At 38.9% G+C, this 27,190-nt stretch overlaps 1 protein-coding gene across 5 annotated transcripts in view; it reads left to right on the top strand.

Moving 5' to 3' along the window:
• Positions 1-27,190, top strand: part of LOC128700761 (UDP-N-acetylglucosamine transporter TMEM241) — a 132,849-nt gene that overhangs the window by 68,645 nt on the left and 37,014 nt on the right. For 4 of the 5 annotated variants that reach the window (XM_070088680.1, XM_070088688.1, XM_070088694.1 and 1 more), the window contains 2 exons: positions 19,036-19,215; positions 19,361-19,488. In XM_070088680.1, coding sequence (XP_069944781.1) covers positions 19,036-19,215; positions 19,361-19,488 — 308 coding nt within the window. The remainder of the gene's footprint in view (positions 1-19,035; positions 19,216-19,360; positions 19,489-27,190) is intronic. The other variant, XM_070088698.1, reaches the window with a different exon arrangement.

The raw sequence follows: 27,190 nt of genomic DNA, 5'->3' as shown, positions 1-27,190 counted from the left end.
TTTGGGCAAAATTTAGCCTTGAGTTTCGTGATTAGACTCATGTTTCGGCGACCGTCCGGTACCTGTCCGCCCGTCACCTCGCACACCAAGCCAGTCTCCCACGCCATTGATGCTCAGTGTGCCATTGTTTACCAACACGTGACCATCACCCCGCAGGTTCATACAATACATTTCATAATAATCCATTGTTTTTTGTGCTTGCAACTGCTAAATAGGTCATCATGGACCCAAGGAAAGCTAGAGCAAGCCCTTTGGTAAATAAAGTGAGGAGCACGATCCAGAGGGATTTTGAAGGATTTGAGGCAGACCCTGTCCCTGCCGACCCTCTGCCTGTTGTGGAAGGTGTTGTGGCATTGGGCAAGTCCATGGGGTTGGAGGTGAGTGACAGGGATGTGGAAGAGTTCGTGGAGGACCACAGGGAAGAGCTAACCACTGACGAACTGCAAGAGCTTCAACTGGAACAGCATCAGACCACAGCCGAGGAATTTGCTTCAGAGGAGGAGGAAGAGGGAGTGGATGAGGTGCCTTCTTCAGAGATTAAGGAGATTTGTGCCAAGTGGAATAAGTTGCAAAGTTTTGTTGAAAAGTATCACCCTGACCAAGCTGAAACAAGCCATATCTGCAACATGTACAATGACAGTGTTGTGTCCCACTTCAGGAAAATCTTAAAGAAATGCCAGAAAAAGACCTCTCTGGACAGATATTTTGTGTGACAGGGGTCCAGTGACTCTCAAGTTGTTCCCAGTGGCATTAAAAGAAGAAGGGAAGTAACCCCAGATAAGGACTTGCTACCTAAAGTCCTAATGGAAGGAGATTTTCCTTCCTAGCAATAGTGTACACCCTCCTATCCCCTCCTCCCGTCTTCCATCCACCCAGAAGTCTTCAGTAAAGGTAAGTGTAATTTTATTATTATGTTTTATATGCATGTACTTGATTTCTCATTGATTTCAGTATATAAATCTTTATTTAATTTGAAAAAAAAATATTTTATTTTAATATTTTTGGGTGTCTGGAACGGATTAATTTTATTTCCATTATTTCTTATGGGGAAAATGGTTTCGAGTTTCGTGAATTTTGACTTTCGGCAGGCTCTCTGGAACGGATTAATCACGAAACTTGGGGGTCCACTGTAAATGTATTTACATTATTTTTTATGGGGAAAATTTATTTGAAAATCGTCTATTTCGATAATCATCGCACTTCCAGAAACGGATTAACGACGATTAACAAGTGACCACTGCACCTCCATCTCCCCATCTACTAACTCCCCTACTCTCTTTTTAACTGACAAATCCATTCATTCCCTAGGCTTTCTTAACTTGTTTAACTCACTCCAAAATTTTTTCTTATTTTCATTAAAATTTCTTGACAGTGCCTCTCCCACTCTATCATCTGCTCTCCTTTTGCACTCTCTCACTACTCACTTCACCTTTCTTTTACTCTCCATATACATACTCTACTCTTCTTATAACAATTATTATAATAATTATTATTATTATATACATGGTGGTGGTGAGCTCTTGATCTAGGGAATTGGATCTGTGCTCCAGTTCCCTACATTAATAATAATTATAGTAATAATAATAATAATAATAATGATAATTATAATATGTATGTATTAATAATAATAATTATAATACGTATGTACTAAGAATAATAATAATAATTATAATAATAATATGTACAATGTATTAGTAATAATAATAATAATACAATATAATTGTAATAATAATAATAATATGTTGTCATTTTTAGACATTTTTTTCATATTTTTGTGCCAAATGCTTCAAAATACAAATTGGTAACCCTCTGGGTGGCTGTAGGTACTGCTAGACCACAGCTATCTCAGTGCCAGCCAAGGGTCAAAAGAAAGAGGAGGTGTGCTGCTCTGAGTGATCACAGCAAACCCTTGGGATGCGTAATTTTGTCTTATATTGTACAAATTTCTTACACAATGCCTCACCCAAAGAGACAGTATTCGCGTACAATCAGCAAAAAGCTCAGGAAGCGATTAGAAACTATGAAAAAAGCTAGAGAAATGAAGAAGGCAGCAGCAGAGAGTGAGGCAGCTGGCCACCACCACCCACTGTGGCTGCCTCCGCCACCACCACAAGCACTGTGGCCGCTGCCGCTGCGACCACCACCACTGTGGCCACAGTGATCATGTCTTCACCTATACATATATACATGTACATCTGTCTTGACCACACCTGTGATTACATATGTGACAACCTCACCACTAATCATAGATAAACACAAGCTAGGTGTGGGGTTATGGACTGGGAAGATACTAGAGTGGGAGAGTAAACGGCAGATGCTTTCTGCCGCTGCCAGCGTTGCCATCACTTGACATATTATGGCCTATTTTACTCATTCTAGAGTATATATCATGTTTCTATGTTATTAATATTGTTCACTATGTCATATTAGATGAATTGTGATAGATAACTAAGCCGTAGAGTTGATCTTAGCATTATTTTGTCATGCCTCCTGAGAGGCTGTAACGGATTAATTGCATTTCAATTAATTTCAGTGAGGAAAATTGACTCAGCATACGAACAAATCAGGATACGAACAAGGTCACAAAACGGATTAAATTTGTAAGCTGAGGTTCCACTGTACTAATGGGAGGTAGTCAAGGTGGAGGTCTATAAGCACAGTGCAACCCTGGTTATTGGCTGTAATCCGTTCCAAAAGGTTGGCCTAAATCTGAAATGGCCTAAAACCAAATCAATATTTCCCATAAGAAATAATGTGAATACAATTAATCCATTCCAGTCACCCAGAAATATTAACAAAAAATACATTTTTTAAAGATCAACTAAAGTTTTACACAAAACAATGAGAAAGAAATACAGCAGTGATTTTTATAATAAATGAACATTACATACCTGTATTGAAGAGTCTTGTTGGCATATGGAAGAAGGTGAGGGGGAGAGAGGGAGGACTGATTATTGTTTGGAAGGGGAATCCCCCTCCATAAGGACTTCAGGTATCAAAGCCCTCTCTGGGGCTACTTCCCTTCTTTGTCTTTTACTGGCACTAGGACCAGCTTGAGAGTCGCAGTACCCCTGTCGCACAAAAATCTGTCCAGAGAAGTCTGTTTCTGGCATTTCTTTAAGATTTACCTGAAGTGGGACAAGGTTTTGTCACAGAACATGTTGCAGACACAGCTTGCAACAGCTTTGTTAGGGTGATAATTCTTCGCAAAACTCTGCAACTCACTCCACTTTACACACATGTCCTTAATCACTGAAGAAATTGCTTTTTTTTTCAGTGTTCCTGTATGAAACTAGTGGTCTAGTTTGGTTAGCCTCACAACACTCTGTTTTCTTTTATCCCAGGACCTCAGGGGAAAAATGGGAAGATATGTTGAGAGCAGTAATTATTTTATGTCGCTACTGGCCGTAAACACTCATCATATACGTATGATATATTGTGTGATATACGTATGATATATACGTATGATATATCGTGTTTCTATAAGTAAGTTTATTTAGGTTTGCCCACATACAATTACATAGATCATCATACATAGCAGTTACATAGTTACATAGATTATCATACATAGCAGCATATGTATAGAGAAGCTAGGATAACCCAAAAATATCAGACAGAGTAACTTATTTCCAATGTATTTCTATGTTGTTTATATTGTTTATTACGAGTTCTTTCTTGAATTCTATCGTGTTTCTCACCTTCTTTACCAAAGGGCTGGCACTCTGAACTTTCTTTGGCCCCATGTTACAGTCAGTGATAAAACACCAGAAACAATGGATGAAGCCGCGTGCAGACTGAGTGTGATATACGTGCAGACTGAGTGTGATGTGCGTGAGGAAGAGCGTCACCGATCAATGGTAACGCACCTCATACGGCTTATTTCCAAGAGCATGGCCGATATCCGGAGCAAAATTTTGCTGATAAAAGTGCTCGATTTCCGAATTGGATGATTTCTGTGACGGCCTATAACTGGGGTTCCACTGTATAATAATCTTGAGGTTGCACATAATAAAAACAATATTAAAAATAATGGTTCAGGCAGTAATATTTCGTGGATTGGCAGAAGTTAAAAGCCTAGAGGTCACATAATATAACTAATTAGCAGATGTTTTGGTTGATTTGGTTAATATTGAGAATAAGATGATTTTTTAGCAAAGTCCTAAATTTGTAAGTTGGGGGATCCTTTACCGGTTCCAGTAGCGAGTTCCAGATCTTTGTGCTCTTTATGTGCATAGCATTTTTGCATAGTGTGAGACTGACACATGGGGTATTGAAGAGTGCCTTATGCCTTGTATTGTGACTGTGCATTCTGTGACACCAGCCATGCCATGCTCAGCACCCACAACAAAGGCCAAACATACACAACAACCTTCCATTTGTTGGTTCTCTAAACCATTCATCTACATTCCTGTCTGACACAGCAACATCTTGGGATCTTAATACAAGGAGTTCTTCAACTTGCCTAACCCTTGGGCATGACCTGCTTCCACATTCATCAAATATGATACCACCTATGACTGCTGCACCTCTCCTGCCTACAGTATATAAGCCATTTCTTCGCACATATGCTGTATTCTTTTCAAGATTGATGGACTGATCACATTGACTCAAGGCTGAGGGGCTGATTACCTCAAACTACTCCTGCTCTTCACCATTCTCCTTTGTATGGACTGATGAAGCACAAGTGTCTAATTTATCAACTTGTCTGTTCTCTGAACCATTCATCTACAAACCTTCCACTAGCTATAGCAGTTTTAGGAATGTGTTCAGTGACTATGTATGTGTAAATATATATTATAGAACAATAGTAACAAACCACTTTTTATATTGTTGGTTTGTGTAAACAGGTTTTGTAAACATTGTAAAGATGATAATATTTGTGCAGTTATTATGTTGCATACAATGAGTGGATATACAGTAGACCATCATTTAGCATGAGTTTATTTGGCACTATTTGGATATAGCACGATTGAAGACTTGCAGCACAATTTTATATAATACTTTGTAAAATTAATTTAACACGGTTCAGTTTGCGGGAAGGAAAAAAAAAAATCCCTTTTCCTCAAGCGGCCACCTTGTTGTGGGTCAGCGGGGAAGACCTCCTGCCATCCCCTACCACCCCCCGACACCACCCCACCATCCCAGCATTCGTACTTCATACGTGTCCAGTCCTTCACTGCTTCAAGCTAGCTGTGTTTGTAAATTGTGTTTTGATCTTTTAATTACTATATTTTGTATCTGCCAAGCAATCATGACACCTAGTAGGCATACCAGTGTTGCTGAAAGTGGCAAGAAAAGGTGTAAGCATTTAAGTCTTAGAATTAACGAAGAAAACAAAGATATTAGACAAGAGATAACCTGTGGCGTAATGAAGTGTTACTTTTTATACATTAAAAGAGATAAACATAAGTTTGTGTGACTGACTAACTGATTGACTTACTGATTGACTGAGTGACTGACTTACTGAATGACTGCCTGGATTACTTACTGAATGACTGACTGACTGAATGACTTACTGAATGATTGAATGACTTACTGACTTGACTGACTCAACGATTTGACTGACTGACTGAATGACTTGACTGACTTATTGAATGACTTGACTGACTGACTTGACTGAATAACTTACTAACTTGACTGACATGACATACTGACTTGACTGACTGAATGACTTGACTTACTGACTTGACTGAGTGAGTGACTTGACTGACTAACTGAATGACTTAGACACTCCAGTACAACCATTGACTTCAGTACAAGAACCTCTGCCATCCATCTCAGCAGAGTAGGGCCACAGCATAACCCCACTCTCTTAACAATCATCCACAAACACCAGCACCCACAATTTAAGGTAAGAAATACTGTTACAGTGGAACCTCGGCTTATGAACTTAATCCGTTCCGTGACTTTGTTCGTATCCTGATTTGTTCGTATGCTGAGTCAATTTTCCTCATTTAAATTAATTGAAATGCAATTAATCCATTCCAGCCTCTCAGTAGGCATGACAAAATAATGTTAATATCAACTCTGTGGCTTAGTTATCTATCACAATTCATCTAATATGACATAAACAATATTAATAACATAGAAGCATGATATATACTCTAGAATGAATAAAATAGGCCATAATATAGGGAGTGATGGCAATGCCGGTGGCAGCATCCTGCCATCATGTACTCTCTCACTCTCTTCCCAGTCCATAACCCCCCACCTTGCTTGTGTTTAGATATGATTAGTGGTGAAGTTGTCACATATGTAACCACAGGTGTGGACAAGACAGATGTATATACAGTGGACCCCCGATTAACGATATTTTTTCACTCCAGAAGTATGTTCACGTGCCAGTACTTACCGAATTTGTTCCCATAAGGAATATTGTGAAGTAGATTAGTCCATTTCAGACCCCCAAACATACATGTACAAACACACTTACATAAATACACTTACATAATTGGTCGCATTCGGAGGTGATCGTTATGCGGGGGTCCACTGTATAGGTGAAGGCATGATCACAGTGGTGGTGGTCGCAGCGGCAGCAGTGGCCACAGTGCTTGTGGTGGTGGCAGAGGCAGCCACAGTGGTGGTGGTGGCCAGCTGCCTCACTCTGCTGCTGCCTTCTTCGTTTCTCTAGCTTTTTTTCAGTTTGTAATCGCTTCCTGAGCTTCTTGCTGACTTTACGCGAATACTGTCTATTTGGGTGAGGCACTGTGTAAGAAATTTGTACAATATAAGACAAAATTACACATCCCAAGGGTCTGCTGTGGTCACTCAGAGCAGCTCACTTCCCTTCCTTTAGACCCTTGGCCGGCACTGTGATAGCCATTGTCTCGCAGTAGCTACAGCCACCCAGAGAGTTACCAATTTGTATTTTGAAGCATTTGGCACAAAAATATGAAAAAAAAATTGCGAGAAATATCTAAAAATGACAACATATTATTACTATTATATTATATTATTATTGTTATAATTATTATTCTTAGTACGTACATATTATAATTATTATTATTAATGCATACATATTATAATTATTATTAATTTAGGGAACTGGAGCACAGATCCAATTCCCTAGATCAAGAGCCCATCACCACATACATACTAATAATAATTTTTATAATAATAATAATAAATACAATATAATAGTAATAATAATAAGTGATACAAGGAGGGAAGAGTATATGGAGAGAAAAAGAGAGGCTAAGAGAGCGGTGAAGCAATGTAAAAAGAGAGCAAATAAGAGAGTGGGTGAGATGTTATCAACAAATTTTGTTGAAAATAAGAAAAAGTTTTGGAGTGAGGTTAATAAGTTGAGGAAGCCTTGGGAACAAATGGATTTGACAGTTAAAAATAGGAGAGGAGAGTTATTAAAGGAAGAGTTAGAGGTATCAGAAAGATGGAGGGAATATTTTGAGGAAGTGTTAAATGTTGATGAAGATAGGGAGACTGTGATTTCGTGTATAGGGCATGGAGGAATAACATCTTGCCCCTGACACTTATTGTATTGTCTCTTAACATGCTAGTGACACCCCTGCTTTTCATTGGGGAGATGTTGCATCGTCTGTCGAGTCTTTTGCTTTCGTTGTGAGTGATTTTCGTGTGCAAGTTCGGTACTAGTCCCTCTAGGATTTTCCAGGTATATATAATCATGTATCTCTCCCGCCTGCATTCCAGGGAGTACAGGTTCAGGAACTTCAAGCGCTCCCAGTAATTGAGCTGTTTTATCTCCGTTATGCGTGCCGTGAAGGTTCTCTGTACATTTTCTAGGTCAGCAATTTCACCTGCCTTGAAAGATCCTGTTAGTGTGCAGCAATATTTCAGCCTAGATAGAACAAGCAACCTGAAGAGTGTCATCATGGGCTTGGCATCCCTAGTTTTGAAGGTTCTCATTATCCATCCTGTCATTTTTCTAGCAGATGTGACTGATACAATGTTATGGTCCTTGATGGTGAGATCCTCTGACATGATCACTCCCAGGTCTTTGATATAGGGGATATAGTTTTGGAGTGGTTGGTGCTATTATTTAATAAATGTATGGAAGAGGGTAAGGTACCTAGGGATTGGCAGAGAGCGTGCATAGTTCCTTCGTATATAGGCAAAGGGGATAAAAAAGGGTGCAAAAATTATAGGGGAATAAGTCTGTTGAGTATACCTGGTAAAGTGTATGGTCGAGTTATTATTGAAAGAATTAAGAGTAAGAGAGTAGGATAGCAGATGAACAAGGAGGCTTTAGGAAAGGGAGGGGGTGTGTAGACCAAGTGTTTACAGTGAAACGTATAGGTGAACAGTATTTAGATAAGGGTAAAGAGGTTTTTGTGGCATTTATGGATTTAGAAAAGGCATATGACAGGGTGGATAGGGGGGCAATGTGGCAGACGTTGCAGGTCTATGGTACAGGAGGTAGGTTACTGAAAGCAGTGAAGAGTTTTTACGAGGATAATGAGGCTCAGGTTAGAGTATGTAGGAGAGAGGGAGATTATTTCCCAGTAAAAGTAGGCCTTAGACAAGGATGTGTGATGTCACTGTGGTTGTTCAATATATTTACAGATGGGGTTGTAAGAGAAGTGAATGCTAGGGCCTTGGCAAGAGGTGTGGAGTTAAAAGATGAAGAATCAAGCACAAAGTGGAGTTGTCACAGTTGCTCTTTGCTGATGACACTGTGCTCTTGGGAGATTCTGAAGAGAAGTTGCAGAGGTTGGTGGATGAATTTGATAGGGTATGTAAAAGAAGAAAATTAAAAGTGAATATAGGAAAGAGTAAGGTTATGAGGATAACAATAAGATTAAGTGACAAAAGACTGGATATCAGATTGGAGGGAGAGAGTATGGAGGAGGTGAATGTATTCAGATATTTAAGAGTGGACGTGTCAGCAGACGGGTCTATGAAGGATGAGGTGAATCACAGAATTGATGAGGGGTAAAGGGTGAGTGGTGCACTTAGGAGTCTGTGGAGACAAAGAACTTTGTCCGTGGAAGCAAAAAGGGGAATGTATGAGAGTATAGTTGTACCAACACTTTTGTATGGGTTTGAAGCATGGGTGATGAATGTTTCAATGAGGAGAAGGCTGGAGGCAGTGGAGATGTCATGTCTGAGGGCAGTGTTTGGTGTGAATATAATGCAGAGAATTCATAGTTCGGAAATTAGAAGGTGTGGGATTACCAAAACTATTATCCAGAGGGCTAAGGAAGGGTTGTTGAGGTGGTTCAGACATATAGAGAGAATGGAATAAAACAGAATGGCTTTGAGAGTGTATAAATCTGTAGTGGAGGGAAGGCAGGGTAGGGGTTGGCCTAGGAAGGGTTGGAGGGAGGGGGGGTAAAGGAAGTTTTGTGTGCAAGGGGCTTGGACTTCTACCAAGCGTGCATGAGCGTATTTGATAGGAGTGAATGGAGACAAATGGTTTTTAATACTTGACGTGCTGTTGGAGTGTGAACAAAGTAACATTTATGAAAGGATTCAGGGAAACCGGCAGGCCGGACTTGAGTCCTGGAGATGGAAAGTACAGTGCCTGCACTCTGAAGGAGGGGTGTTAATGTTGCAGTTTTATAACTGTAGTGTAAAGCACCCCTCTGGCAAGACAGTGATGGAGTGAATGATGATGAAAGTTTTTCTTTTTCGGGCCACCCTTCCTTGGTGGGAATTTGCCAATGTGTTAATAATAATAATAATTAATAATAATAATAATAATAATAATAATAATAATAATAAGAAGAAGAACAGTAAGGAGAAACTTCAGTTGCTGCCAGTAGTTGGTGCCACCATCAGCAAAACAATGGTAACCACTACTAGTACTCTTTTCATCTGTCTAAACTTAAGTACAGTGGACCCCCGCATAGCGACTTTAATCTGTGCAAGAGGGCTGATTGTTATGCGAAATGTTCGGTATGCGAATGAATTTTCCCCATAAGAAATAATGGAAATCAAATTAATCCGTGCAAGACACCCAAAAGTATGAAAAAAAAATTTTTACCACATGAAATATACATTTTCCTACACACAAAGAGAAGGATACATGCACAATAGTAGAGTAGTACATGCACAATATATATTGTGCATGTACTACTCTACTAAATGAAGAATAAATGACACTTACCTTTATTGAAGATGCAGCAATGACTGATGAGACACTGTGTCCTGGGAGTGCCTTTTCCTCCTGAGTACTGTAGGTCCTGTTTGGCATTTTCTTCCAGAACAGGCCTTATCACACTGTGTATGCCACTACGATTCTTAAATCTCTCAAACCAACCTTTGCTGGCTTTAAATTCACCAATATGAGCACTAGTTCCAGGCATTTTTCCCTGTTCACCTGGGTGTTAGTCGACTGGTGTGGGTTGCATCCTGGGAGACAAGATTAAGGACCCCAATGGAAATAAGTTAGACAGTCTTCGATGACACACTTTTTTGGGTTATCCTAGGTGGCAAATCCTCTGGGGTTAATTATTTCTTGGTATAATCAATAAGCCACACCAACAACGGTGCTTGTAGATGAATGGTTCAGAGAACCGACATGTTGATAAATTAGACACATGTGCAACTCTTGGGTATCTTTATTGAGGAAACGTTTCGCCACACAGTGGCTTCATCAGTCCATACAAAGGAGAATCTTGAAGAACAGGAGGAGAATGAGGTAATCAGTCCCTCAACCTTGAGTCGATGTGGTCAGTCCATCAATCTTGAATAGAATACGGCATACGTGCTGAGAAGGAGTTTATAAACCGTTGGCAGGAGAGGTGCAGCAGTCATAGGTCGTGTAACATTTGTTCAATGTTGAAGTAGGTCGTGCCCAAGAATTAGGCAAGCGAAGAATTCCCAAGTATTAAGATCCCATTCATCTACAAACCTGTCAGACACTGCAACTTCTTGGGATCTTAATACTTGGGAATTCTTCGCTTGCCTAATTCTTGGGCACGACCTACTTCAACATTGAACAAATGTTACACGACCTTGACTGCTGCACCTTCTCAGCACGTATGCCGTATTCTATTCAAGATTGATGGACTGACCACATCGACTCAAGGTTGAGGACTGATTACCTCATTCTCCTCCTGTTCTTCAAGATTCTCCTTTGTATGGACTGATGAAGCCACTGTGTGGCGAAACGTTTCCTCAATAAAGATACCCAAGAGTTGCACATGTGTCTAATTTATCAACAACGGTGCTACAGCAGCAGCAGCAGTTGACGGTGGTACAGCAGCAACAGACGATGCTACAGCAGCAACAGACGATGCTACAGCAGCAGCAGACGATGCTACAGCAGCAACAGACGATGTTTCAGCAGAAGCAGACGATGCTACAGCAGCAGCAGACGATGCTACAGCAGCAGCAGACGATGCTACAGCAGCAGCAGACGATGCTACAGCAGCAGCAGACGGTACTACAGCAGCAGCAGCAGCTGACGGTGGTACAACAGCAGCAGCAGCTGACAGTGCAGCAGCAGCTGACAGTGCAGCAGCAGCTGACAGTGCAGCAGCAGCTGACAGTGCAGCAGCAGCTGTACCACCAATAGTAGCGATGGTTGATTGGGGTTTATTATACAACCTGGCCAGCTCGGAGACACGCACTCCACTTTCATACTTATCAATGATCTTTTTCTTCATCTCTATAGTAATTCTCACCCTTATTGCTGTAGGGTTGGCACTAGAAGCTTTCTTGGGGCCCATGGTCACTTATTTTCCAGAAAAAATCACCAAAAACACTGTAATAATACGAAATGTTCCGATTGTATGCTTGGATGTTACCGCGGAGGCTGGCTGGTAAACAATGCCACCGGCGGAGCATGTGAGCGTGGCTCAGGCCGCACATTGGACGCGTCTTGGACGAAGAGCGGTGAGCGGGTTTTTGGGCGGTATACGAGGCAAAATTTTTGTGAAAATAGCGAGCGGTATGCGGATTGGACGGTATGCGATGCGTGCGGTATGCGGGGGTCCACTGTAATCTATTAGTACGTATTAGCTTAAGTCTGCCCAAAATGCTTTGGCATGATAGTGACTTTCTTTGCTCCACTCATATTATGATATGTAAACATACATTGTAACCTTTGCAAAGAAATAGTAGATATTTTATTTATTTATTTATTTTTGGAACCTCCCTTGAGGGAGAAGTTCACATCCTGAAATTTAGTTCGTATCCAGAAGCAAAAATTTGACTGAACGACGGTTAGTATCCTGAAAAATTCTCGTGGTGGGGCGTTCATAAGCCTAGGTTCCACTGTACAGTGGAACCTAGGCTTATGAACTCCCCAATGTATGTTTACATATCATAATATGAGTGGAGCAAAGAAAGCCACTATCATGCCAAAGCATTTTGGGCAGACTTAAACTAATACGTACTAATAGATTACTTAAGTTTAGACAGATGAGAAGAGTACTAGTAGTGGTTACCATTGTTTTGCTGATGGTGGCACCAACTACTGGCAGCAATTGAAGTTTCTCCTTACTGTTCTTCTTCTTCTTCTTATTATTATTATTAATTATTATTATTATTATTAACACATCGGCCAATTCCCACCAAGGCAGGGTGGCCCGAAAAAGAAAAACTTTCATCATCATTCACTCCATCACTGTCTTGCCAGAGGGGTGCTTTAAACTACAGTTATAAAACTGCAACATTAACACCCCTCCTTCAGAGTGTAGACACTGTACTTTCCATCTCCAGGACTCAAGTCCGGCCTGCCGGTTTCCCTGAATCCTTTCAGGATATTTGAGGTTCCACTGTATAGTGGAACCTCAAATATCGAACTGCTCCCAACTCAACCAGTTATGTAAGTGTATTTTTGTAAGTGCTTTTTTAAGTGTATTTTTGAGGGGTCTGAAATGAACTTAATCTAATTTACATTATTCCTGATGGGAATAAACTCGTTCGGTAATGGCACTCGAACAACTGTCTGGAACGAAGAAAGTTCAATATTTGAGGTTCCACTGTATTTCTGTTACATTTTTAGTCTTAAGCAGTAAAAACAACATAATACATCACAACAATAAACTACAATTACATATTCACTTTTATTTTTGTAAGATATAGAAGCCTAAAAAAAAGTTGTTTAGCTTTTTTGGGGCTCTCAGGAATGTAACCCTATTTTTACCATAAGTTCTTCAGTTCATCTCACATGGTTTTACCTAACACGGTGTTTTCAGGAATGTAACTACCGTGTTAAATGACAGTTTGCTGTATATATATTATACATTATATTGGTCTCACAGGCCACAAAAGTTGCTTGAAAAATTAAAATGCATATTAAAAAATAAAAGAAAAAATACAGTAAAAGTAAAAATAATATTACCGAGTGAGCGGCAGTCAGCGGTTCACTTTATGTCAACTTTACGCCTCTGTATCTCAGTAAGTTCTGATCGCAATTTTTTTTTGTTTTAAAACACTCACAAAAATATTCTTAAGATTTTGGTAAGGAAAAATAATTTTTTGTTTCAAAAATTTTTTGACACAGAGCGAGAGTTTAGAATCAGGGGTCCCGACAATGAATGGGTTGAAGCTTGGCTCTAAATGCTATCGCTATGTCATTCTAGCTTTTTTATTTTATTAAAGAAATTACAAACATTCAGAAACCTTATTTATTTATTTATTTATTTGAACATGAAACAGTGAAGTACAAAAGAATATAGTTGAATGCAGCATGCCAAAGCCACTTGAATGCATAGCATTACGGGCAGGCTTAAAATTAACTTAAGATTAACTAAGCAATGATATATTCAGTGGTATAAAAATTATTGTAAAGCAGATAACAATTTAGTACAAATAAGTATTACAAAGACAGGTTATATGGTCATTTACTGTGTTGTTGTGTAATCAGTAGAATGGAGTATTATGTTAGGTAATGAAGTTAAATAGTAACAAAGTTTGATTGGGTCACAGGTTGACATTTATGAGATACAATAATGAGATACATATATGAGATACAATTTATGAGATACAATTATTCAGTATTTATTTAGTTGTGGGTGAGTAAGTGATTTTTGAGAAGAGACTTGAATTTATAAACAGACAGTGTTTCTTTTATATTCACAGGTAATGAATTCCAGATTTTAGGGCCTTTTATGTGCATTGAGTTTTTGCATAGTGTGCGATGGACACGAGGAACATCAAAGAGTGATCTGTGTCTTGTGTTATGGTCATGTGTTCTGTTGAGGTTGGTAAGGAGATGTTTGAGGGGAGGGTTTATGTCAGAGTTAAGTGTTCTTATGTATGTAGTAGGTGCAGTAATAAGTATGGATATTTTGTATTGTGAGTAGGTTTAGAGTTCTGAATATTGGTGGAGTGTGCTGTCTGTAGTGGGAATTTGTTATCATTCTGACTGCAGCCTTTTGTTGGGTGATTAGTGGTCTGAGATGGTTTATTGTTGTTGAGCCCCATGCACAAATTCCATAGGTGAGATAGAGGTAAATAAGTGAGTGATATAGGGCCAGGAGGGCTGACTGTGGAACATAGTACCGTATCTTCAATAGTATGCCTACTGTCTTTGGAATTTTTTTTGGAAATTTGTTGTACATGTGTTTGAAATTTGAGTCTATTATCAAGGTGGATTCCTAGGAATTTTCCCTCTGTGAGTTTTTTGTGATAGGTGATCCATTTATCATTATGTTAAGAGACACATCTGCAGCTCTGTTACCAAACTGAATGTAGTAGGTTTTGTCAATGTTTAGAGTAAGTTTGTTGGTCCTCATCCAGGTAGATATTTTTTGTAATTCGGTATTTACAGCATTGGCTAGCATGACTGGGCTCGGGTGGGAGTAGATGTATGTAGTGTCATCTGCAAATAGTGTGGGTTTGAGTAGTTGCGATGCATTTGGTAGGTCATTTATGTATATGAGAAAGAGAAGAGGGCCTAGGACACTTCCCTGTGGGACACCAACTGTAATTGGCTGTGCGGAAGAGTTTGCCCCATTTGTGTACACATATTGGCTTCTGTTGCTGAGGTATGACTTTAGGTAGTTGAGGGAGCGCCCTCTTATACCATAGTGCGACAATTTTATGTTGAGCAAGTCGTGGTCAACTGTATCGAAAGCTTTACGTAAGTCAATGAAGATCCTCAGTGGGACTTCTTTTTTCTCTATTGCAGTGTATATATGTTCTAGCATGTGTATAATAGCATCATAATATTTTTATTAGGCCTGACCCCAAATTGACAGGGGTTGAGTATGTTGTGGGAGATGAGGTAGGAATAGATACGCTTATAATTAAACAAAGGACAAAACTTGAAAAATGGAAATAATGAGGTTATATTTTTATAAAAAGACTATCAAGTATAAAGTAATAGGATGTAAAAAAAAAAAAACTATAAAAGAAAATCTGAGTCAGAAACATCTTTCTCTACTAGTTAAATAATCTGAAGTACATGTACATCCTTTGATAGTACTGTACTAAAAAGAATTCAAAGTTAAAGCTACAAAAAAAGTAAAAAGCAGTTGAACACCTAAAACAACTTAATAAATAATCATTTTAAAAGAAGTAACCTCTGTTAGGTACATAACCTTCCTTTTTCAGATTAAACTATTGTTTAATCAGATTTTTACCGACTCTGACTCCAGTAACCCAAGAATTGTTTCCAACTCCGACTTCAACTCCACAGCCCTGGTGGAGAATGCAGAAATTTTTAAATTACCTCTTGAGTGCCACACATAACTGACATAGCACTAATGCTGTGGAATTTGATAGAGAAATAGGAAACATGGTCAATGATGCAGCATTCAGACTGGATTTTGGAGTTCCTTTTTATAAAGACAGGCAAAATACTATTAACATGAGCATTTGGTATCTTTTAGAGATATAGCTCATTTGCATAAAGGAAACAGTAGAGCACTAGCCAAAAATTATAGACTAGTGTTTTAACATTGCACATTGTGCAAGTCTTTGAAGGGTGATAAGATGCCAAATTACAGACTCTGTAACAGCATAACCCACATATCCCAAACCAGCATGAATTTAGAGTTGGAAGATCATGCTTCTCTGAACTAGTAAACCATAATGACAGGATTGCCAAGGCATTGAAGAAAACTGAAACACAGATGCGATATACCCCGGATGTTGCAAAAAAGTTTGAGAAATGCAATCATAGAGTGATTGCTCATAAAATAAGTGAGTGATACGTGTAACTGGGGAAATTAGGTAAACGGATATTAAACTTTCTGGTAAATAGAACAGACATAGTAGTATTAGTAGTAAGCAAAAATAAAAAAATCTAGAATCAGCTAGTGGGTGGGAGCATGCAAGCTGCTAGTGGGTGGGAGCGTGCAAGACCATTGAAGTATATAAGTGAGCACTGCTTTGATAAAGGGTAAAGAGTTGTTTGTTGCATTTATGGCTTTAGAAAGGACATATAATAAGGTGGATAAGGAAGCCATGTGGTAAACATATTGAGTAGGAGGTAGGTTACTAAAAGCAGTTCAAGAGTTTTTAATTGGAGAACGAGGCCCAGGTTAGGGTATGTAAGAGGGAGAGGATCCATTTCCTAGTTGAAATAGGACTTAGATAAGGATGTGTAGTATCACCATGGTTATTTAACATATTTATAGTTGGGGTTGTGAAATAAGTGAATGCTAAGGTATTGGGAAGGGGTGGGGGGTTGAAAGATGTTGGATTTGGTATAAAGTGGGAGGTATCCCATTTGCTTTTTGCTGATGACAGTTCTTTTAGGGGATTTTGAAGACAAGTTACAAAGGCTGGTGGATGAATTTGGGAGGGTATGGAAAGGAAGGAAATTAAAAGTTGATGTAGTGATGAATATAACAAATTCTAGACAATGATAGATTGAATATCAAATTGGAGGGAGAAGTGGATGTATTTAGAGACAGTGGTACCCCAAGTTTCGGCCATAATTCGTTCCAGAAGGCTGTTCGAGTGCTGTTACTGAACGAATTTGTTCCCATAAGGAATAATGTGAATTATATTAGTCCATTTCAGACCCCCAAAAATACGCTTACAAAAGCACTTACAATAATACACTTATGTAATTGTTCAAGTTGGGAGCTGTACGAAACTTGGGGTACTATTGTGTTTGGGAGTGGACATGTCAGTTGAAGGGTTTATGAAGGATTAGGTGAACCATAGAATAGGTGAGAGGATAAAGGTGAGTGGTGTGTTGAAGTATCTGTGGAAAGAAAAGTTTATGTATGGAGGTAAAATAAAGGGAGTGTACCAAAGTATGTATAGTGGTAGCAATGTATTTATATGGGTGTGAGGCAAGGGTTTTGAATATTGTAGTGAGAACAAAGCTTGAGGCAGTGAAGGAATTGTGTTTAAGAGCATGCAAAGAATTTAGACGTGGGGTCACCAAGGGTATAATTCAAGAGGATTGAAGAGGGGTTGTTGAGAGGACTTGGGCATGTAGAGAGGAAGGAGAGGGATAGGTTGCTCAGGAGGGTATATAAATCTGGTTACCATTGCTATGACAGTATAAAGCAGGTGATGATTAAAGTTGGTCTAACCTGTACATGTTGCTCAGAGTTACAACTCTGTTCAACTGCTGTTTTTCAATAGATGCGGTATGTTTAATTTCCCTCTCAGGGGTAGTCCCTTGATGCTAGTGAGAAGCTCTTAATCCAAGGATTTAGATTTGTCCTCCACTTCCTGGGATCGAACCTGATTGCCTTCCATTTCCCAGGTACTGTATGACACTTCTGGGCTTAGTGCTTTCACCTAAGTACGTATAATAATACTGGTCATTGAAATTCCACTTTTAGTTTTTTTTTTTTTTTACCCTAGTTTAAGCATTTTTCCTTATTTTTTTACTTGGTTCATAGTCATATTATAGGAAAATAATTGGAATATTCTGTTTGGCAAATAATGCTGTGAATAAGTAGCTGGTGAGATAAATTTGGAAATATATTTGATCTATTTCTGTACAATTTAATCTCTGAAAGTGTACTCTTGTATCTTTGACTTATAAACCCTTTCACTGTCAGGAGCCTGAAATTAAAATTGCTGAAAATGTCGAGATTTAAAACAAAAGTTCTCCCAAAATGGTAGAGAATTTTTTTCTCAAGGTAGTGACACCAAAAATATGAAATTTGAGGAGAAAATTTTTGGAATTATGAAGGTGCAAAATAGGTGGTTGGGGTCCAATTTACATATTGACAATTTCACTCAATTTGAGTCCTATTTTAAGGCAGTTCCATTGCTCATTTCAACCAAGTTCATTTCTATTTCACTAATATGCTTTCTGTTCTGTTGATTGAGCACAGAAAACTTCCCATTTAACTGTCAGGAGTATGTACCTCATAATGTGCACAGAAGATGGCTATTTAGCCAATTTTATACAAAATTAAACAAATTCCAGTTTTAAAAAAGAATCCAAAATAAACACTGTAGATATTCCAGCCACTAAAGCAACCTTTCCTCTGTTCATTAATCACAACTCCACACCTCCTATATTACACTTACCCTCCATTTTAAATCCATCATAACACAACAAATTGAAGTTTTGTGCTATTTCTCAGAAAATAAAATATAACCAGGAATGATTGGTCATGGGTCAGAGCATCACAATGACTGAAGCAGACCTAATAAAAACCCATAACACAGACTTAAGTGCCTTACCTTTCCTCAGGAAAATGATCAAAAATTGAATATTTCTGCAAGCTTGAGCCCTATTCCAAGCTACTTCCATTCTTGAAACAGGCCAGAATCATCTCTATTTCAGTAGTATGTCTTGCAGTATGTCAATTGATATCAACAAGAGGCCACTAAGACCATAAAAACATTCTAGAAATCACATCAAAGTTGCTGTTTTAAAGCAAACATAAGGTCAGAGGGAAGGATTTTATATTACAGTATATTGTGTGCATTCACTGCACAAACCCATTCTCTCATGGCTAGGCCAAAATTTACTGCTGTTAGCATATTTTTGGAGTGCTGAACTTAAAACATACATCTACATGAGTGGCACTGGCGTCAATAACATAGATCAGTGTAAGACATTGAAAGGGTTAAAATTTAATGGTTCTTTATTTTTTTACTTAATTTTTTATATCTATTGGAATAGTGTTAAAACTGGTGTGATAGCAATTTCTTAACAGACTTTTAATCTTTCAGAGTGTGCCTGTGTTTTTATGTTTGCAAAATACATTGGGAGCAATGCTCTATTTGATGGAAATTGCTCCAAGCTTTAGAAGTGGTTCTGGGCCACTCCCTCTACTTGCTAGTCTTGTCACCATTGGGACGGCAGTGGCTGCAGTTCTTGCTGATATTGACATGACGGTAGACGCCCTCAAAGTATAGTGATTTCGTTTTGTTTAAGATCTATCATAATGGTGCTTAAAATATTATAAATAGTTTAATATTACTATATTATTTTGTTAGATATTATTTTCAAAAGTAAGAATGATTTTTTCATACTTTTTAAATGAATTTTATATAGTTTTCAGATTCAGCGTACTTTTGGATGCTTGTGTACCTAGCATGTGTTGCCGTACAAACACTTCACTCAAAGATTGCGGATGCACGCTACACTGACATTGACCGACTTTACTTCTCCTATGTTTTTAGGTAATTGATTTCCTTGCTTATAGTATACTAGATGGAGAGTATATGGTAACTTCTGATAAGGATTTATACGGTGCTTTATTAACTAGATCCTCTGTATTCCCTAGTAACAGGAGTTGTACAAGAAGCCTGTTATCTTCTTGTATAACTCATCATGACTTTGCTAGCATGCTAAAAATTATTCCATCAAACTGTACTCTTTATAGCACAGGTGAAGATGTACAGAACAGTAGGTTCCCCACCTAAGATCTTAATACATTTCTCAAAATTATTTGTTACACAAGTGTTTGGACTTATTTTCCCCGATATATTCCAGAATTGATCATCCTATAGGGCACTTAGTTCAAACAGCGTACACAGTAGAAAGTGTGGATATTGCATTTTGTCCATAAAGCAGATTTAAATGTGTGTGTGTGTGTGTGTGTATACTCATCTATTTGTACTCACCTGTTTGTGGTTGCAGGGGTCGAGTCATAGCTCCTGGCCCCACCCCTTCACTGATTGCTACTAGGTCCTCTTTCTCCCTGCTCCATGAGCTTTATCAAACCTTATCTTAAAACTACGTATGGTTCCTGCCTCCACTACGTCACTTTCTAGGCTATTCCACTGCCTGACAACTCTATGACTGAAGAAATACTTCCTAACATGCCTTTGACTCATCTGAGTCTTCAACTTCCAATTGTGACCCCTAGTTTCTGTCTCCCTTGACCCTCCTGTCCTTCAGTGTCATCAGGTCAATTTCCCTTAATCTTTCTTCGTAGGACAATCCCCTTAGCTCTGGGACTAGTCTTGTTGCAAACCTTTGCACTTTCTCTAATTTCTTGACATGCTTGACCAGGTGTGGATTCCAAACTGGTGCTGCATACTCCAGTATGGGCCTGATGTATATGGTGTACAGAGTCTTGAACGATTCCTTAGTGAGGTTTGGAACACTATCCTTAGGTTTGCCAGATGCCCATATGCTGCAGCAGTTATCTGATTGATGTGTGCCTCAGGAGATGTGCTCGATATTATACTCACCCCAAGATCTTTTTCCTTGAGTGAAGTTTGCAGTCTTTGGCCATCTAAACTATACTGTGTCTGCGATCTTCTTTGCCCTTCCCTGATCTTCATGACTTTGCATTTGGCAGGATTAAATTCAAGGAGCCAGTTGCTGGACCAGGCTTGTAACCTGTTCAAGTCTCTTTGTAGTCCTGCCTGATCCTCAACCAATTTGATTCTTCTCATTAACTTCACATTATCTGCAAACAAGGACACTTTTGAGTCTATCCCTTCCAATATGTCATTCACGTGACATAACGTACGTGTGTGTGTGTGTGTGTACTCACCTATTTGTACCCTCCTATTTGGCTCATCTGGGTCTTCAATTTCCAATTGTGATGCCTTGTTTCTGTGTCCCATCTCTGGAACATCCTGTCTGTCCACCTTGTCTATTCTGCACAATATTTTGTATGTCGTTATCATGTCTTCCCTAACCCTCCTGTCCTTCAGTGTCGTCAGGCCTATTTCCCTTAACATTTCTTCATAGGACATTCCCCTTAGCTCTGGAACTAGCATTGTTGCAAACCTTTGCACTTTCTCTTAATTTCTTGATGTGCTTGACCAGGTGTGGGTTCCAAACTGGGGCTGCATACTCAGTATGGGCCTGATGTACATGGTGTTGTACACCATGTATGTCAGGCCCATACTGTGTATGCAGCAGCAGTTTGGAACCCACACCTGGTCAAGCACATCAAGAAATTAGAGAAAGTGCAAAGGTTTGCAACAATGCTAGTTCCAGAGCTAAGAGGAATGTCCTATGAAGAAATATTAAGGGAAATAGGCCTGACGACACTGGAGGACAGAAGGGTTAGGGAAGACATGATAACAACATACAAAATATTGTGCAAAATAGACAAGGTGGACAAAGACAGGATGTTCCTTACTGAGGTATCAGAACACTGTTCTCAGGTTTGCCAGGTGCCCATATGCTGCAGCAGTTATCTGGTTGATAAGTTCTTCCGGAGACATGCTCAGTATTATTCTCACCCCAAGATCTTTCTCCTTGAGTGAGGTTTGCAGTCTTTGGCCACCTAGCCTACACTCTGTCTGCGGTCTTCTTTGCCTTTCCCCGATCTTCATGACCTTGCATTTGGCTGGCTTAAATTCGAGTAGCCAGTTGCTGGACCACGTGTCCAGCCTGTCCAGGTCTCTTTGGAGTCCTGCCTGATCCTCATCTGATTTAATTCTTCTCATTAACTTCACATCATCTGTGAACAGGGACACTTCTGAGTCTATCCCTTCTGTCATGTTATTCACATATACCAAAAACAGCACAGGTCCTAGGACTAACCCCTGTTGAACCCCACTCGTCACAGGCATCCATTGTGATACCTCATCTCGTACCTTGACTCGTTGTTGCCTCCCTGTCAGGTATTCTCTGATCCATTGCAGTGCCCTTCCTGTTATACATGCCTGATCCTCTAGCTTCTGCAATAATCTCTTGTGAGGAACTGTGTCGAAGGCCTTCTTGCAGTCCAAGTAAATGCAGTCAACCCACCTCTCTCTCGTATCTTACTACTGTTACCTTGTCGTAAAACTCCAGGAGGTTTGTGACACAGGATTTGCCTTTCATGAATCCGTGCTGGTTGTCATTTATAATCTCGTTCCATTCCAGGTGCTCTACCACTCTCCTCCTGGTAATAATCTCCATGACTTTGCATGCTATACACATCAGTAACACTGGTCTGTACTTTAGTGCCTCATTTCTGTTTCCTTTCTTAAAAATGGGAACTGCATTTGCTGTCTTCCATAACTTGGGTAGTTGCCCAGTTTTGAGGGATGTGTTGATGATCATGGTTAGTGGCACACACAGTATCTCTGCTCCTTCTCTAAGGACCCACTGGGAGATGTTGTCTGGTCCCATCGCCTTTGAGGTATCAAGGTCACTTATCAGCTTTTTCACCTCTTCCTTGGTTGTGTGTATGTCATCCAACACTTGTTGGTATATTCCTTGTTGATGTCCCCCTCTGTTCCGACTTCCCAGAGTCCTTCCTGTCTCCCCTGTAAATACTTCCTTAAATCTCGTGTAGAGCTCCTCTCATACCTCTTGATCGTTTCTTGTGAATTCCCCACCTTCTTTCCTCAGCCTGATCACCTGGTCTTTGACTGTTGTCTTCCTCTTCATGTGGCTATGCAGCGGTTTCGGGTCAGACTTGACTTTCGATGCTGTGTTCTTTTCGTCCTGTTGTTGGGCCTCATCCTCGTCTGTGCATACTCATTTCTGGCTCTTCTCCTGGGTCTTTTGCCTTCTGTACTTTTTCCATTCTCTAGTCTTTGCTTCCCTACACCTTCGGGTAAACCAGGGGCTCATTCTGGTCTTCTCATTATTACTGTTGCCCTTGGGAACAAACCTTTCCTCTGCCTCCTTGCATTCTGTTGTTACATATTCCGTCATTTCGTTTACTGACTTTCCTAACAATTCTGTTTGTGTTTGTGTGTGTGTTTGTGTGTGTGTGTGTGTTTGTGTGTGTGTGTTTGTGTGTGTGTGTTTGTGTGTGTGTTTGTGTGTGTGTATGTGTGTGTGTATGTGTGTGTGTGTGTGTGTGTGTGTGTGTGTGTGTGTGTGTGTGTGTGTGTGTGTGTGTGTGTGTGTGTGTGTGTGTGTGTGTGTGTGTGTGGTGTGTGCGCACACGCGTATGTGCGTACATATGTACTCACCAATTTGTGGTTGCAGGGGTTGAGACTGAGCTCCTGGTGTGTGTGTGTGTGTGTGTGTGTGTGTGTGTGTGTGTGTGTGTGTGCCAGGAGCCTGAATGAGTAATTATTCTGAGAGCTGATTTTTGCTGAGTAAGTACAAGTTTCAGGTGATTACCTGTTGTTAATCCCTGGGTGGCACGGATACCATAGGTGAGGTATGGATAGATTAGAGAGTAATACAAAGTGAGCAAGGATGTTTGCAAAACATAATAACCTATTTTTTTAGAGAATGTTTACTGTTTTTAATTTTTTGTTAGAAATGTTCTGGATGTGAGTATTGAATTTTAGTTTGCTGTCCAGGTGTATTCCCCAGAATATTCTCTCCTCCTGCTTGTTGACTGGTGTAGAAGAACATGTTTCCAAACCTGCACACTAAAATATCTTGAAAAGGTTTATTCATTTCTCACTATCCTTTTCTTCCTCCTCCAGCATATCACAAGAGAGAAATACACTAAGGAATTACATATATATAATTGACTTCTTGCCTCCTCCTCCCCTTCTATTTTTTATTTTTCTGAAAATAATTTCATAATTTAACATTCATATTTTTTGTTGATTGTATTCAGAAATATTTTCTTACTAAATGCTTTTGAGCAGATATAAACTGATCCATAAATCGTCTTGTACAGTACTTGGGGAAAGTTTGAAAAATCAATAACGGATGTCAGAAAGGAGGATTTTCCCATGTTTTGCTTATTATCCTGTAGAGTACAACTCCAACTCATGAATTTCTGAGTAATGAACATAGACACTTATAAATGAACTGTTTTGGAACCAATTAATTTTTTACAGATGTTGATCTAGAGATACAAATATTGCAAACATTCAAGGAAATTTTTTAATAAATTATTTTTCTAACTTTTTTTTTTTTTACAAATTGGATTCATATTTTATGTATGGTGCATTCATTTTATGTATGGGTAGAAAGCTCATATTTATTTGGTAGATATTGATCTAGGAATTGTCAGTATAGTAATAAGATTACAATTTGGTTAAACCTGAATTCTCTATTAAAGTACAGTAAACAGCTATAAGTTGCACAACCATAGCTTACGTTTTGAATTTCCTGTGATTTAAATTTAGTTTTTTATTTCCAGTAAAAGTGTGCCATTTTTATTAAGGCATGCTAGAGCAGAATTCATTTCCATTGGTGGCATGGCACTCATTTCTGTTAAGGAGTGCTGGTGTTTGCATGCAGGAGATCCCTACTATGTATTGGGAGACTCCATTGTTCTTGCACTGTGGGGGAAGACATGAGAGAGGGTGAGGGGATGTAACCAGCCTCCCACGTAGGTCACAGTATCTGAATGCATACTATATGATTTTTACTAGGTGCCCATTGCTCAGTTTTTCCTTTTTCTCATCACCCATCTCATTTCTGAATATTTATCATGGTATCCAAACGAAGTGCAAGCAAAGAAGAAGCAAAGAAGAAAAGTGTGAAACTATGCCTATTTTGAAAAAAAAACAGGACACATTTGAGATGCTGAAGGGTGGTGCATGTGTCATGGAGATGACACAAGTGTTCAGTGTTACAGAATCAAAGGTTGAACCTTGGCCCCATTAGAGCCACAGGTGCCATCCCCACTCACTGCAGGATAGTAAGCATCACCATTTCAGTATGAGAGTAAATAACAAATAATGTACAATATTAATATAACCATATTTTAGCTACATGTACTCTTCTTTTCACTGTCTGAATCTCACTAGAGTTCCGGTGTTTCATAGAGCATCCTTACCGAGAAAATAAGGTTAAAAAAAAAAGTGTTATTTTTTGAAAAATTATGGCACTAAAAAAAAAATGTTTGGATTATTTAGAAGTTCGAAGAATGTAACCCTATTTTTTCCATGTGTTTCTTACTCCATAAGTCACAGAAATTATTAGTAGTGCAGTTTTCAGGAACCTAACCCATGTGAATTATGAATGTCTGCTGTATTTTCTCTCCATTTGATTTTCACTATATTCATTAATATTTTGTGTATATTCATATTTTGCATTTGTGTTGGGTTCACAATTTGTTTTTTGGTAGAGACTGGTCAAAAACTGTAGATTTAATATACAGTAACAGGCTATGATGGACCATGACCTGGTAGGCAGTGCTCTCGCTTCACACACTGAAGGGTCCATGGTTCAATCCTCAGCAAGGGTGGAAACATTGGGCAAGTTTCCTTACACCTGCTGTCCCATTCACCTAGCAAGCAAGTAGGTACCTGGATGTTAGTCGACTAATGTGAGTTGCATCCTGGGGGATGAGATTAAGGACCCCAGTGGAAATAAGACAGACAGTCTCTCGATGACACACTGCCTTTCTTGTGTTATCTTGGGTGGCTAACCCTCTGGGGTTAAAAATCTGAACAAAATCTTAAGTCGTTCGATTATAGCTTGCATTTTCAACATTGTGATTTAAAGGATGAAAGTCATTACATACTTGGTTCCAAGGTCCCCCTATCGTAAGCGTGGATGATCATAAGTTAGGGACCAGCAGGATTTATTTAAGAATGAAACAGATGGGTTAATTGCATTAAAAAGACTTGTTAATTCCCTACCAAAGACTTATCTGGACACTTTAAAATATATGAGAATAAGACTTTTTACAATAAATGAGAGATGAATGTTTGAAAAGGAAATGTGAGGAGTGATCTAAGGTATAGTGTCCTCATGGGATAATGTCACCAGTGGGGCAGTATGAGGATTGGTTGTTGCTCTCCTAACACTAACCAACAAAATTTAACTTTTTATCCAATTCAGAAACCAGTTTGGTTGTTTTAAGTTAACTTTGATGCACTGATCATGAATCTGAACTTGTTTAGTCATGTATTGTTTCTTGAAATCTTACTATCAATATTTTGGCTGTTTTAGGGTGAAGGACCACATGATATATGTTACCTAACAATCATAGGCAAGACTGTCATAGTGTGAATCATGATGAAAGTGTTTGGTTTTTGAGTCATCCTGCTTCTGTGGGAGACAGCCAGTGTGTTGAAAAATAAATTAGGTGTGGTACATGCAATGACAAAAGCCGATCTTTATTGACATAAATTCCTTACATATATTTACATAACAAAAATAACAGAAATTTCCATAGTCATACAAGCATATTTACATAACAATTTTCAGGCTTTTTCACTTATGTGCAGTATCGCTCTCCCTTAACAGTGTCCCGCAGTAGTCAGTCATCAAACTGATCATCAAGTTTCATTAATATCTCTTCTACATGATGGCTATATCTTGGTGAAATCGTTCATCATTTATTTATTTATTTGAACATGATACAGAAAAGTACAAAGGAATACAGTTATTAAAGTGCAACATGCCAAATCCCCTTGTATGCAGAGCATTATGGGCAGGCTTAAAATTAACTTAAGATTAACTAAGCAATGATATATTCATTGATAAAAACATTATTGTAAACAGATAACAATTTAGCACAAATGAGTATTACAAAGACAGGTCATATGGTCATTTACTGTGTTGCTGTGCATTCAGTAGAATGGAGTATTCTGTTAGGTAATGTAATTAAAAAATAACAAAGTTTGATTGGGTCACAGGTTAGACATTTATGAGATACAATAATGAGAAACATTTATGAGATACAATTTATGAGATACAATTATTCAGTATTTATTTAGTTGTGGGTGAGTAAGTGATTTTTGAGAAGAGACTTGAATTTATAAACAGACAGTGTTTCTTTTATATTCACAGGTAATGAATTCCAGATTTTAGGGCCTTTTATGTGCATTGAGTTTTTGCATAGCGTGAGATGGACACGAGGAACATCAAAGAGTGATCTGTGCCTTGTGTTATGGTCATGTGTTCTGTTGAGGTTGGTAAGGAGACATTTGAGGGGAGGGTTTATATCAGAGTTAAGTGTTCTATGTATGTAGTAGGTTCAGTAATAAGTATGGATGTTTTGTATGGTGAGTAGGTTTAGAGTTTTGAATATTGGTGGAGTGTGCTGCCTGTAGT

This window comes from Cherax quadricarinatus, chromosome 2, assembly GCF_038502225.1.
Source record: "Cherax quadricarinatus isolate ZL_2023a chromosome 2, ASM3850222v1, whole genome shotgun sequence".
Lineage (NCBI taxonomy): Eukaryota > Metazoa > Arthropoda > Malacostraca > Decapoda > Parastacidae > Cherax > Cherax quadricarinatus.
The sequence above is the reverse complement of the archived record's forward strand: the minus strand, read 5'-3'. Positions and strand labels throughout refer to the sequence as shown.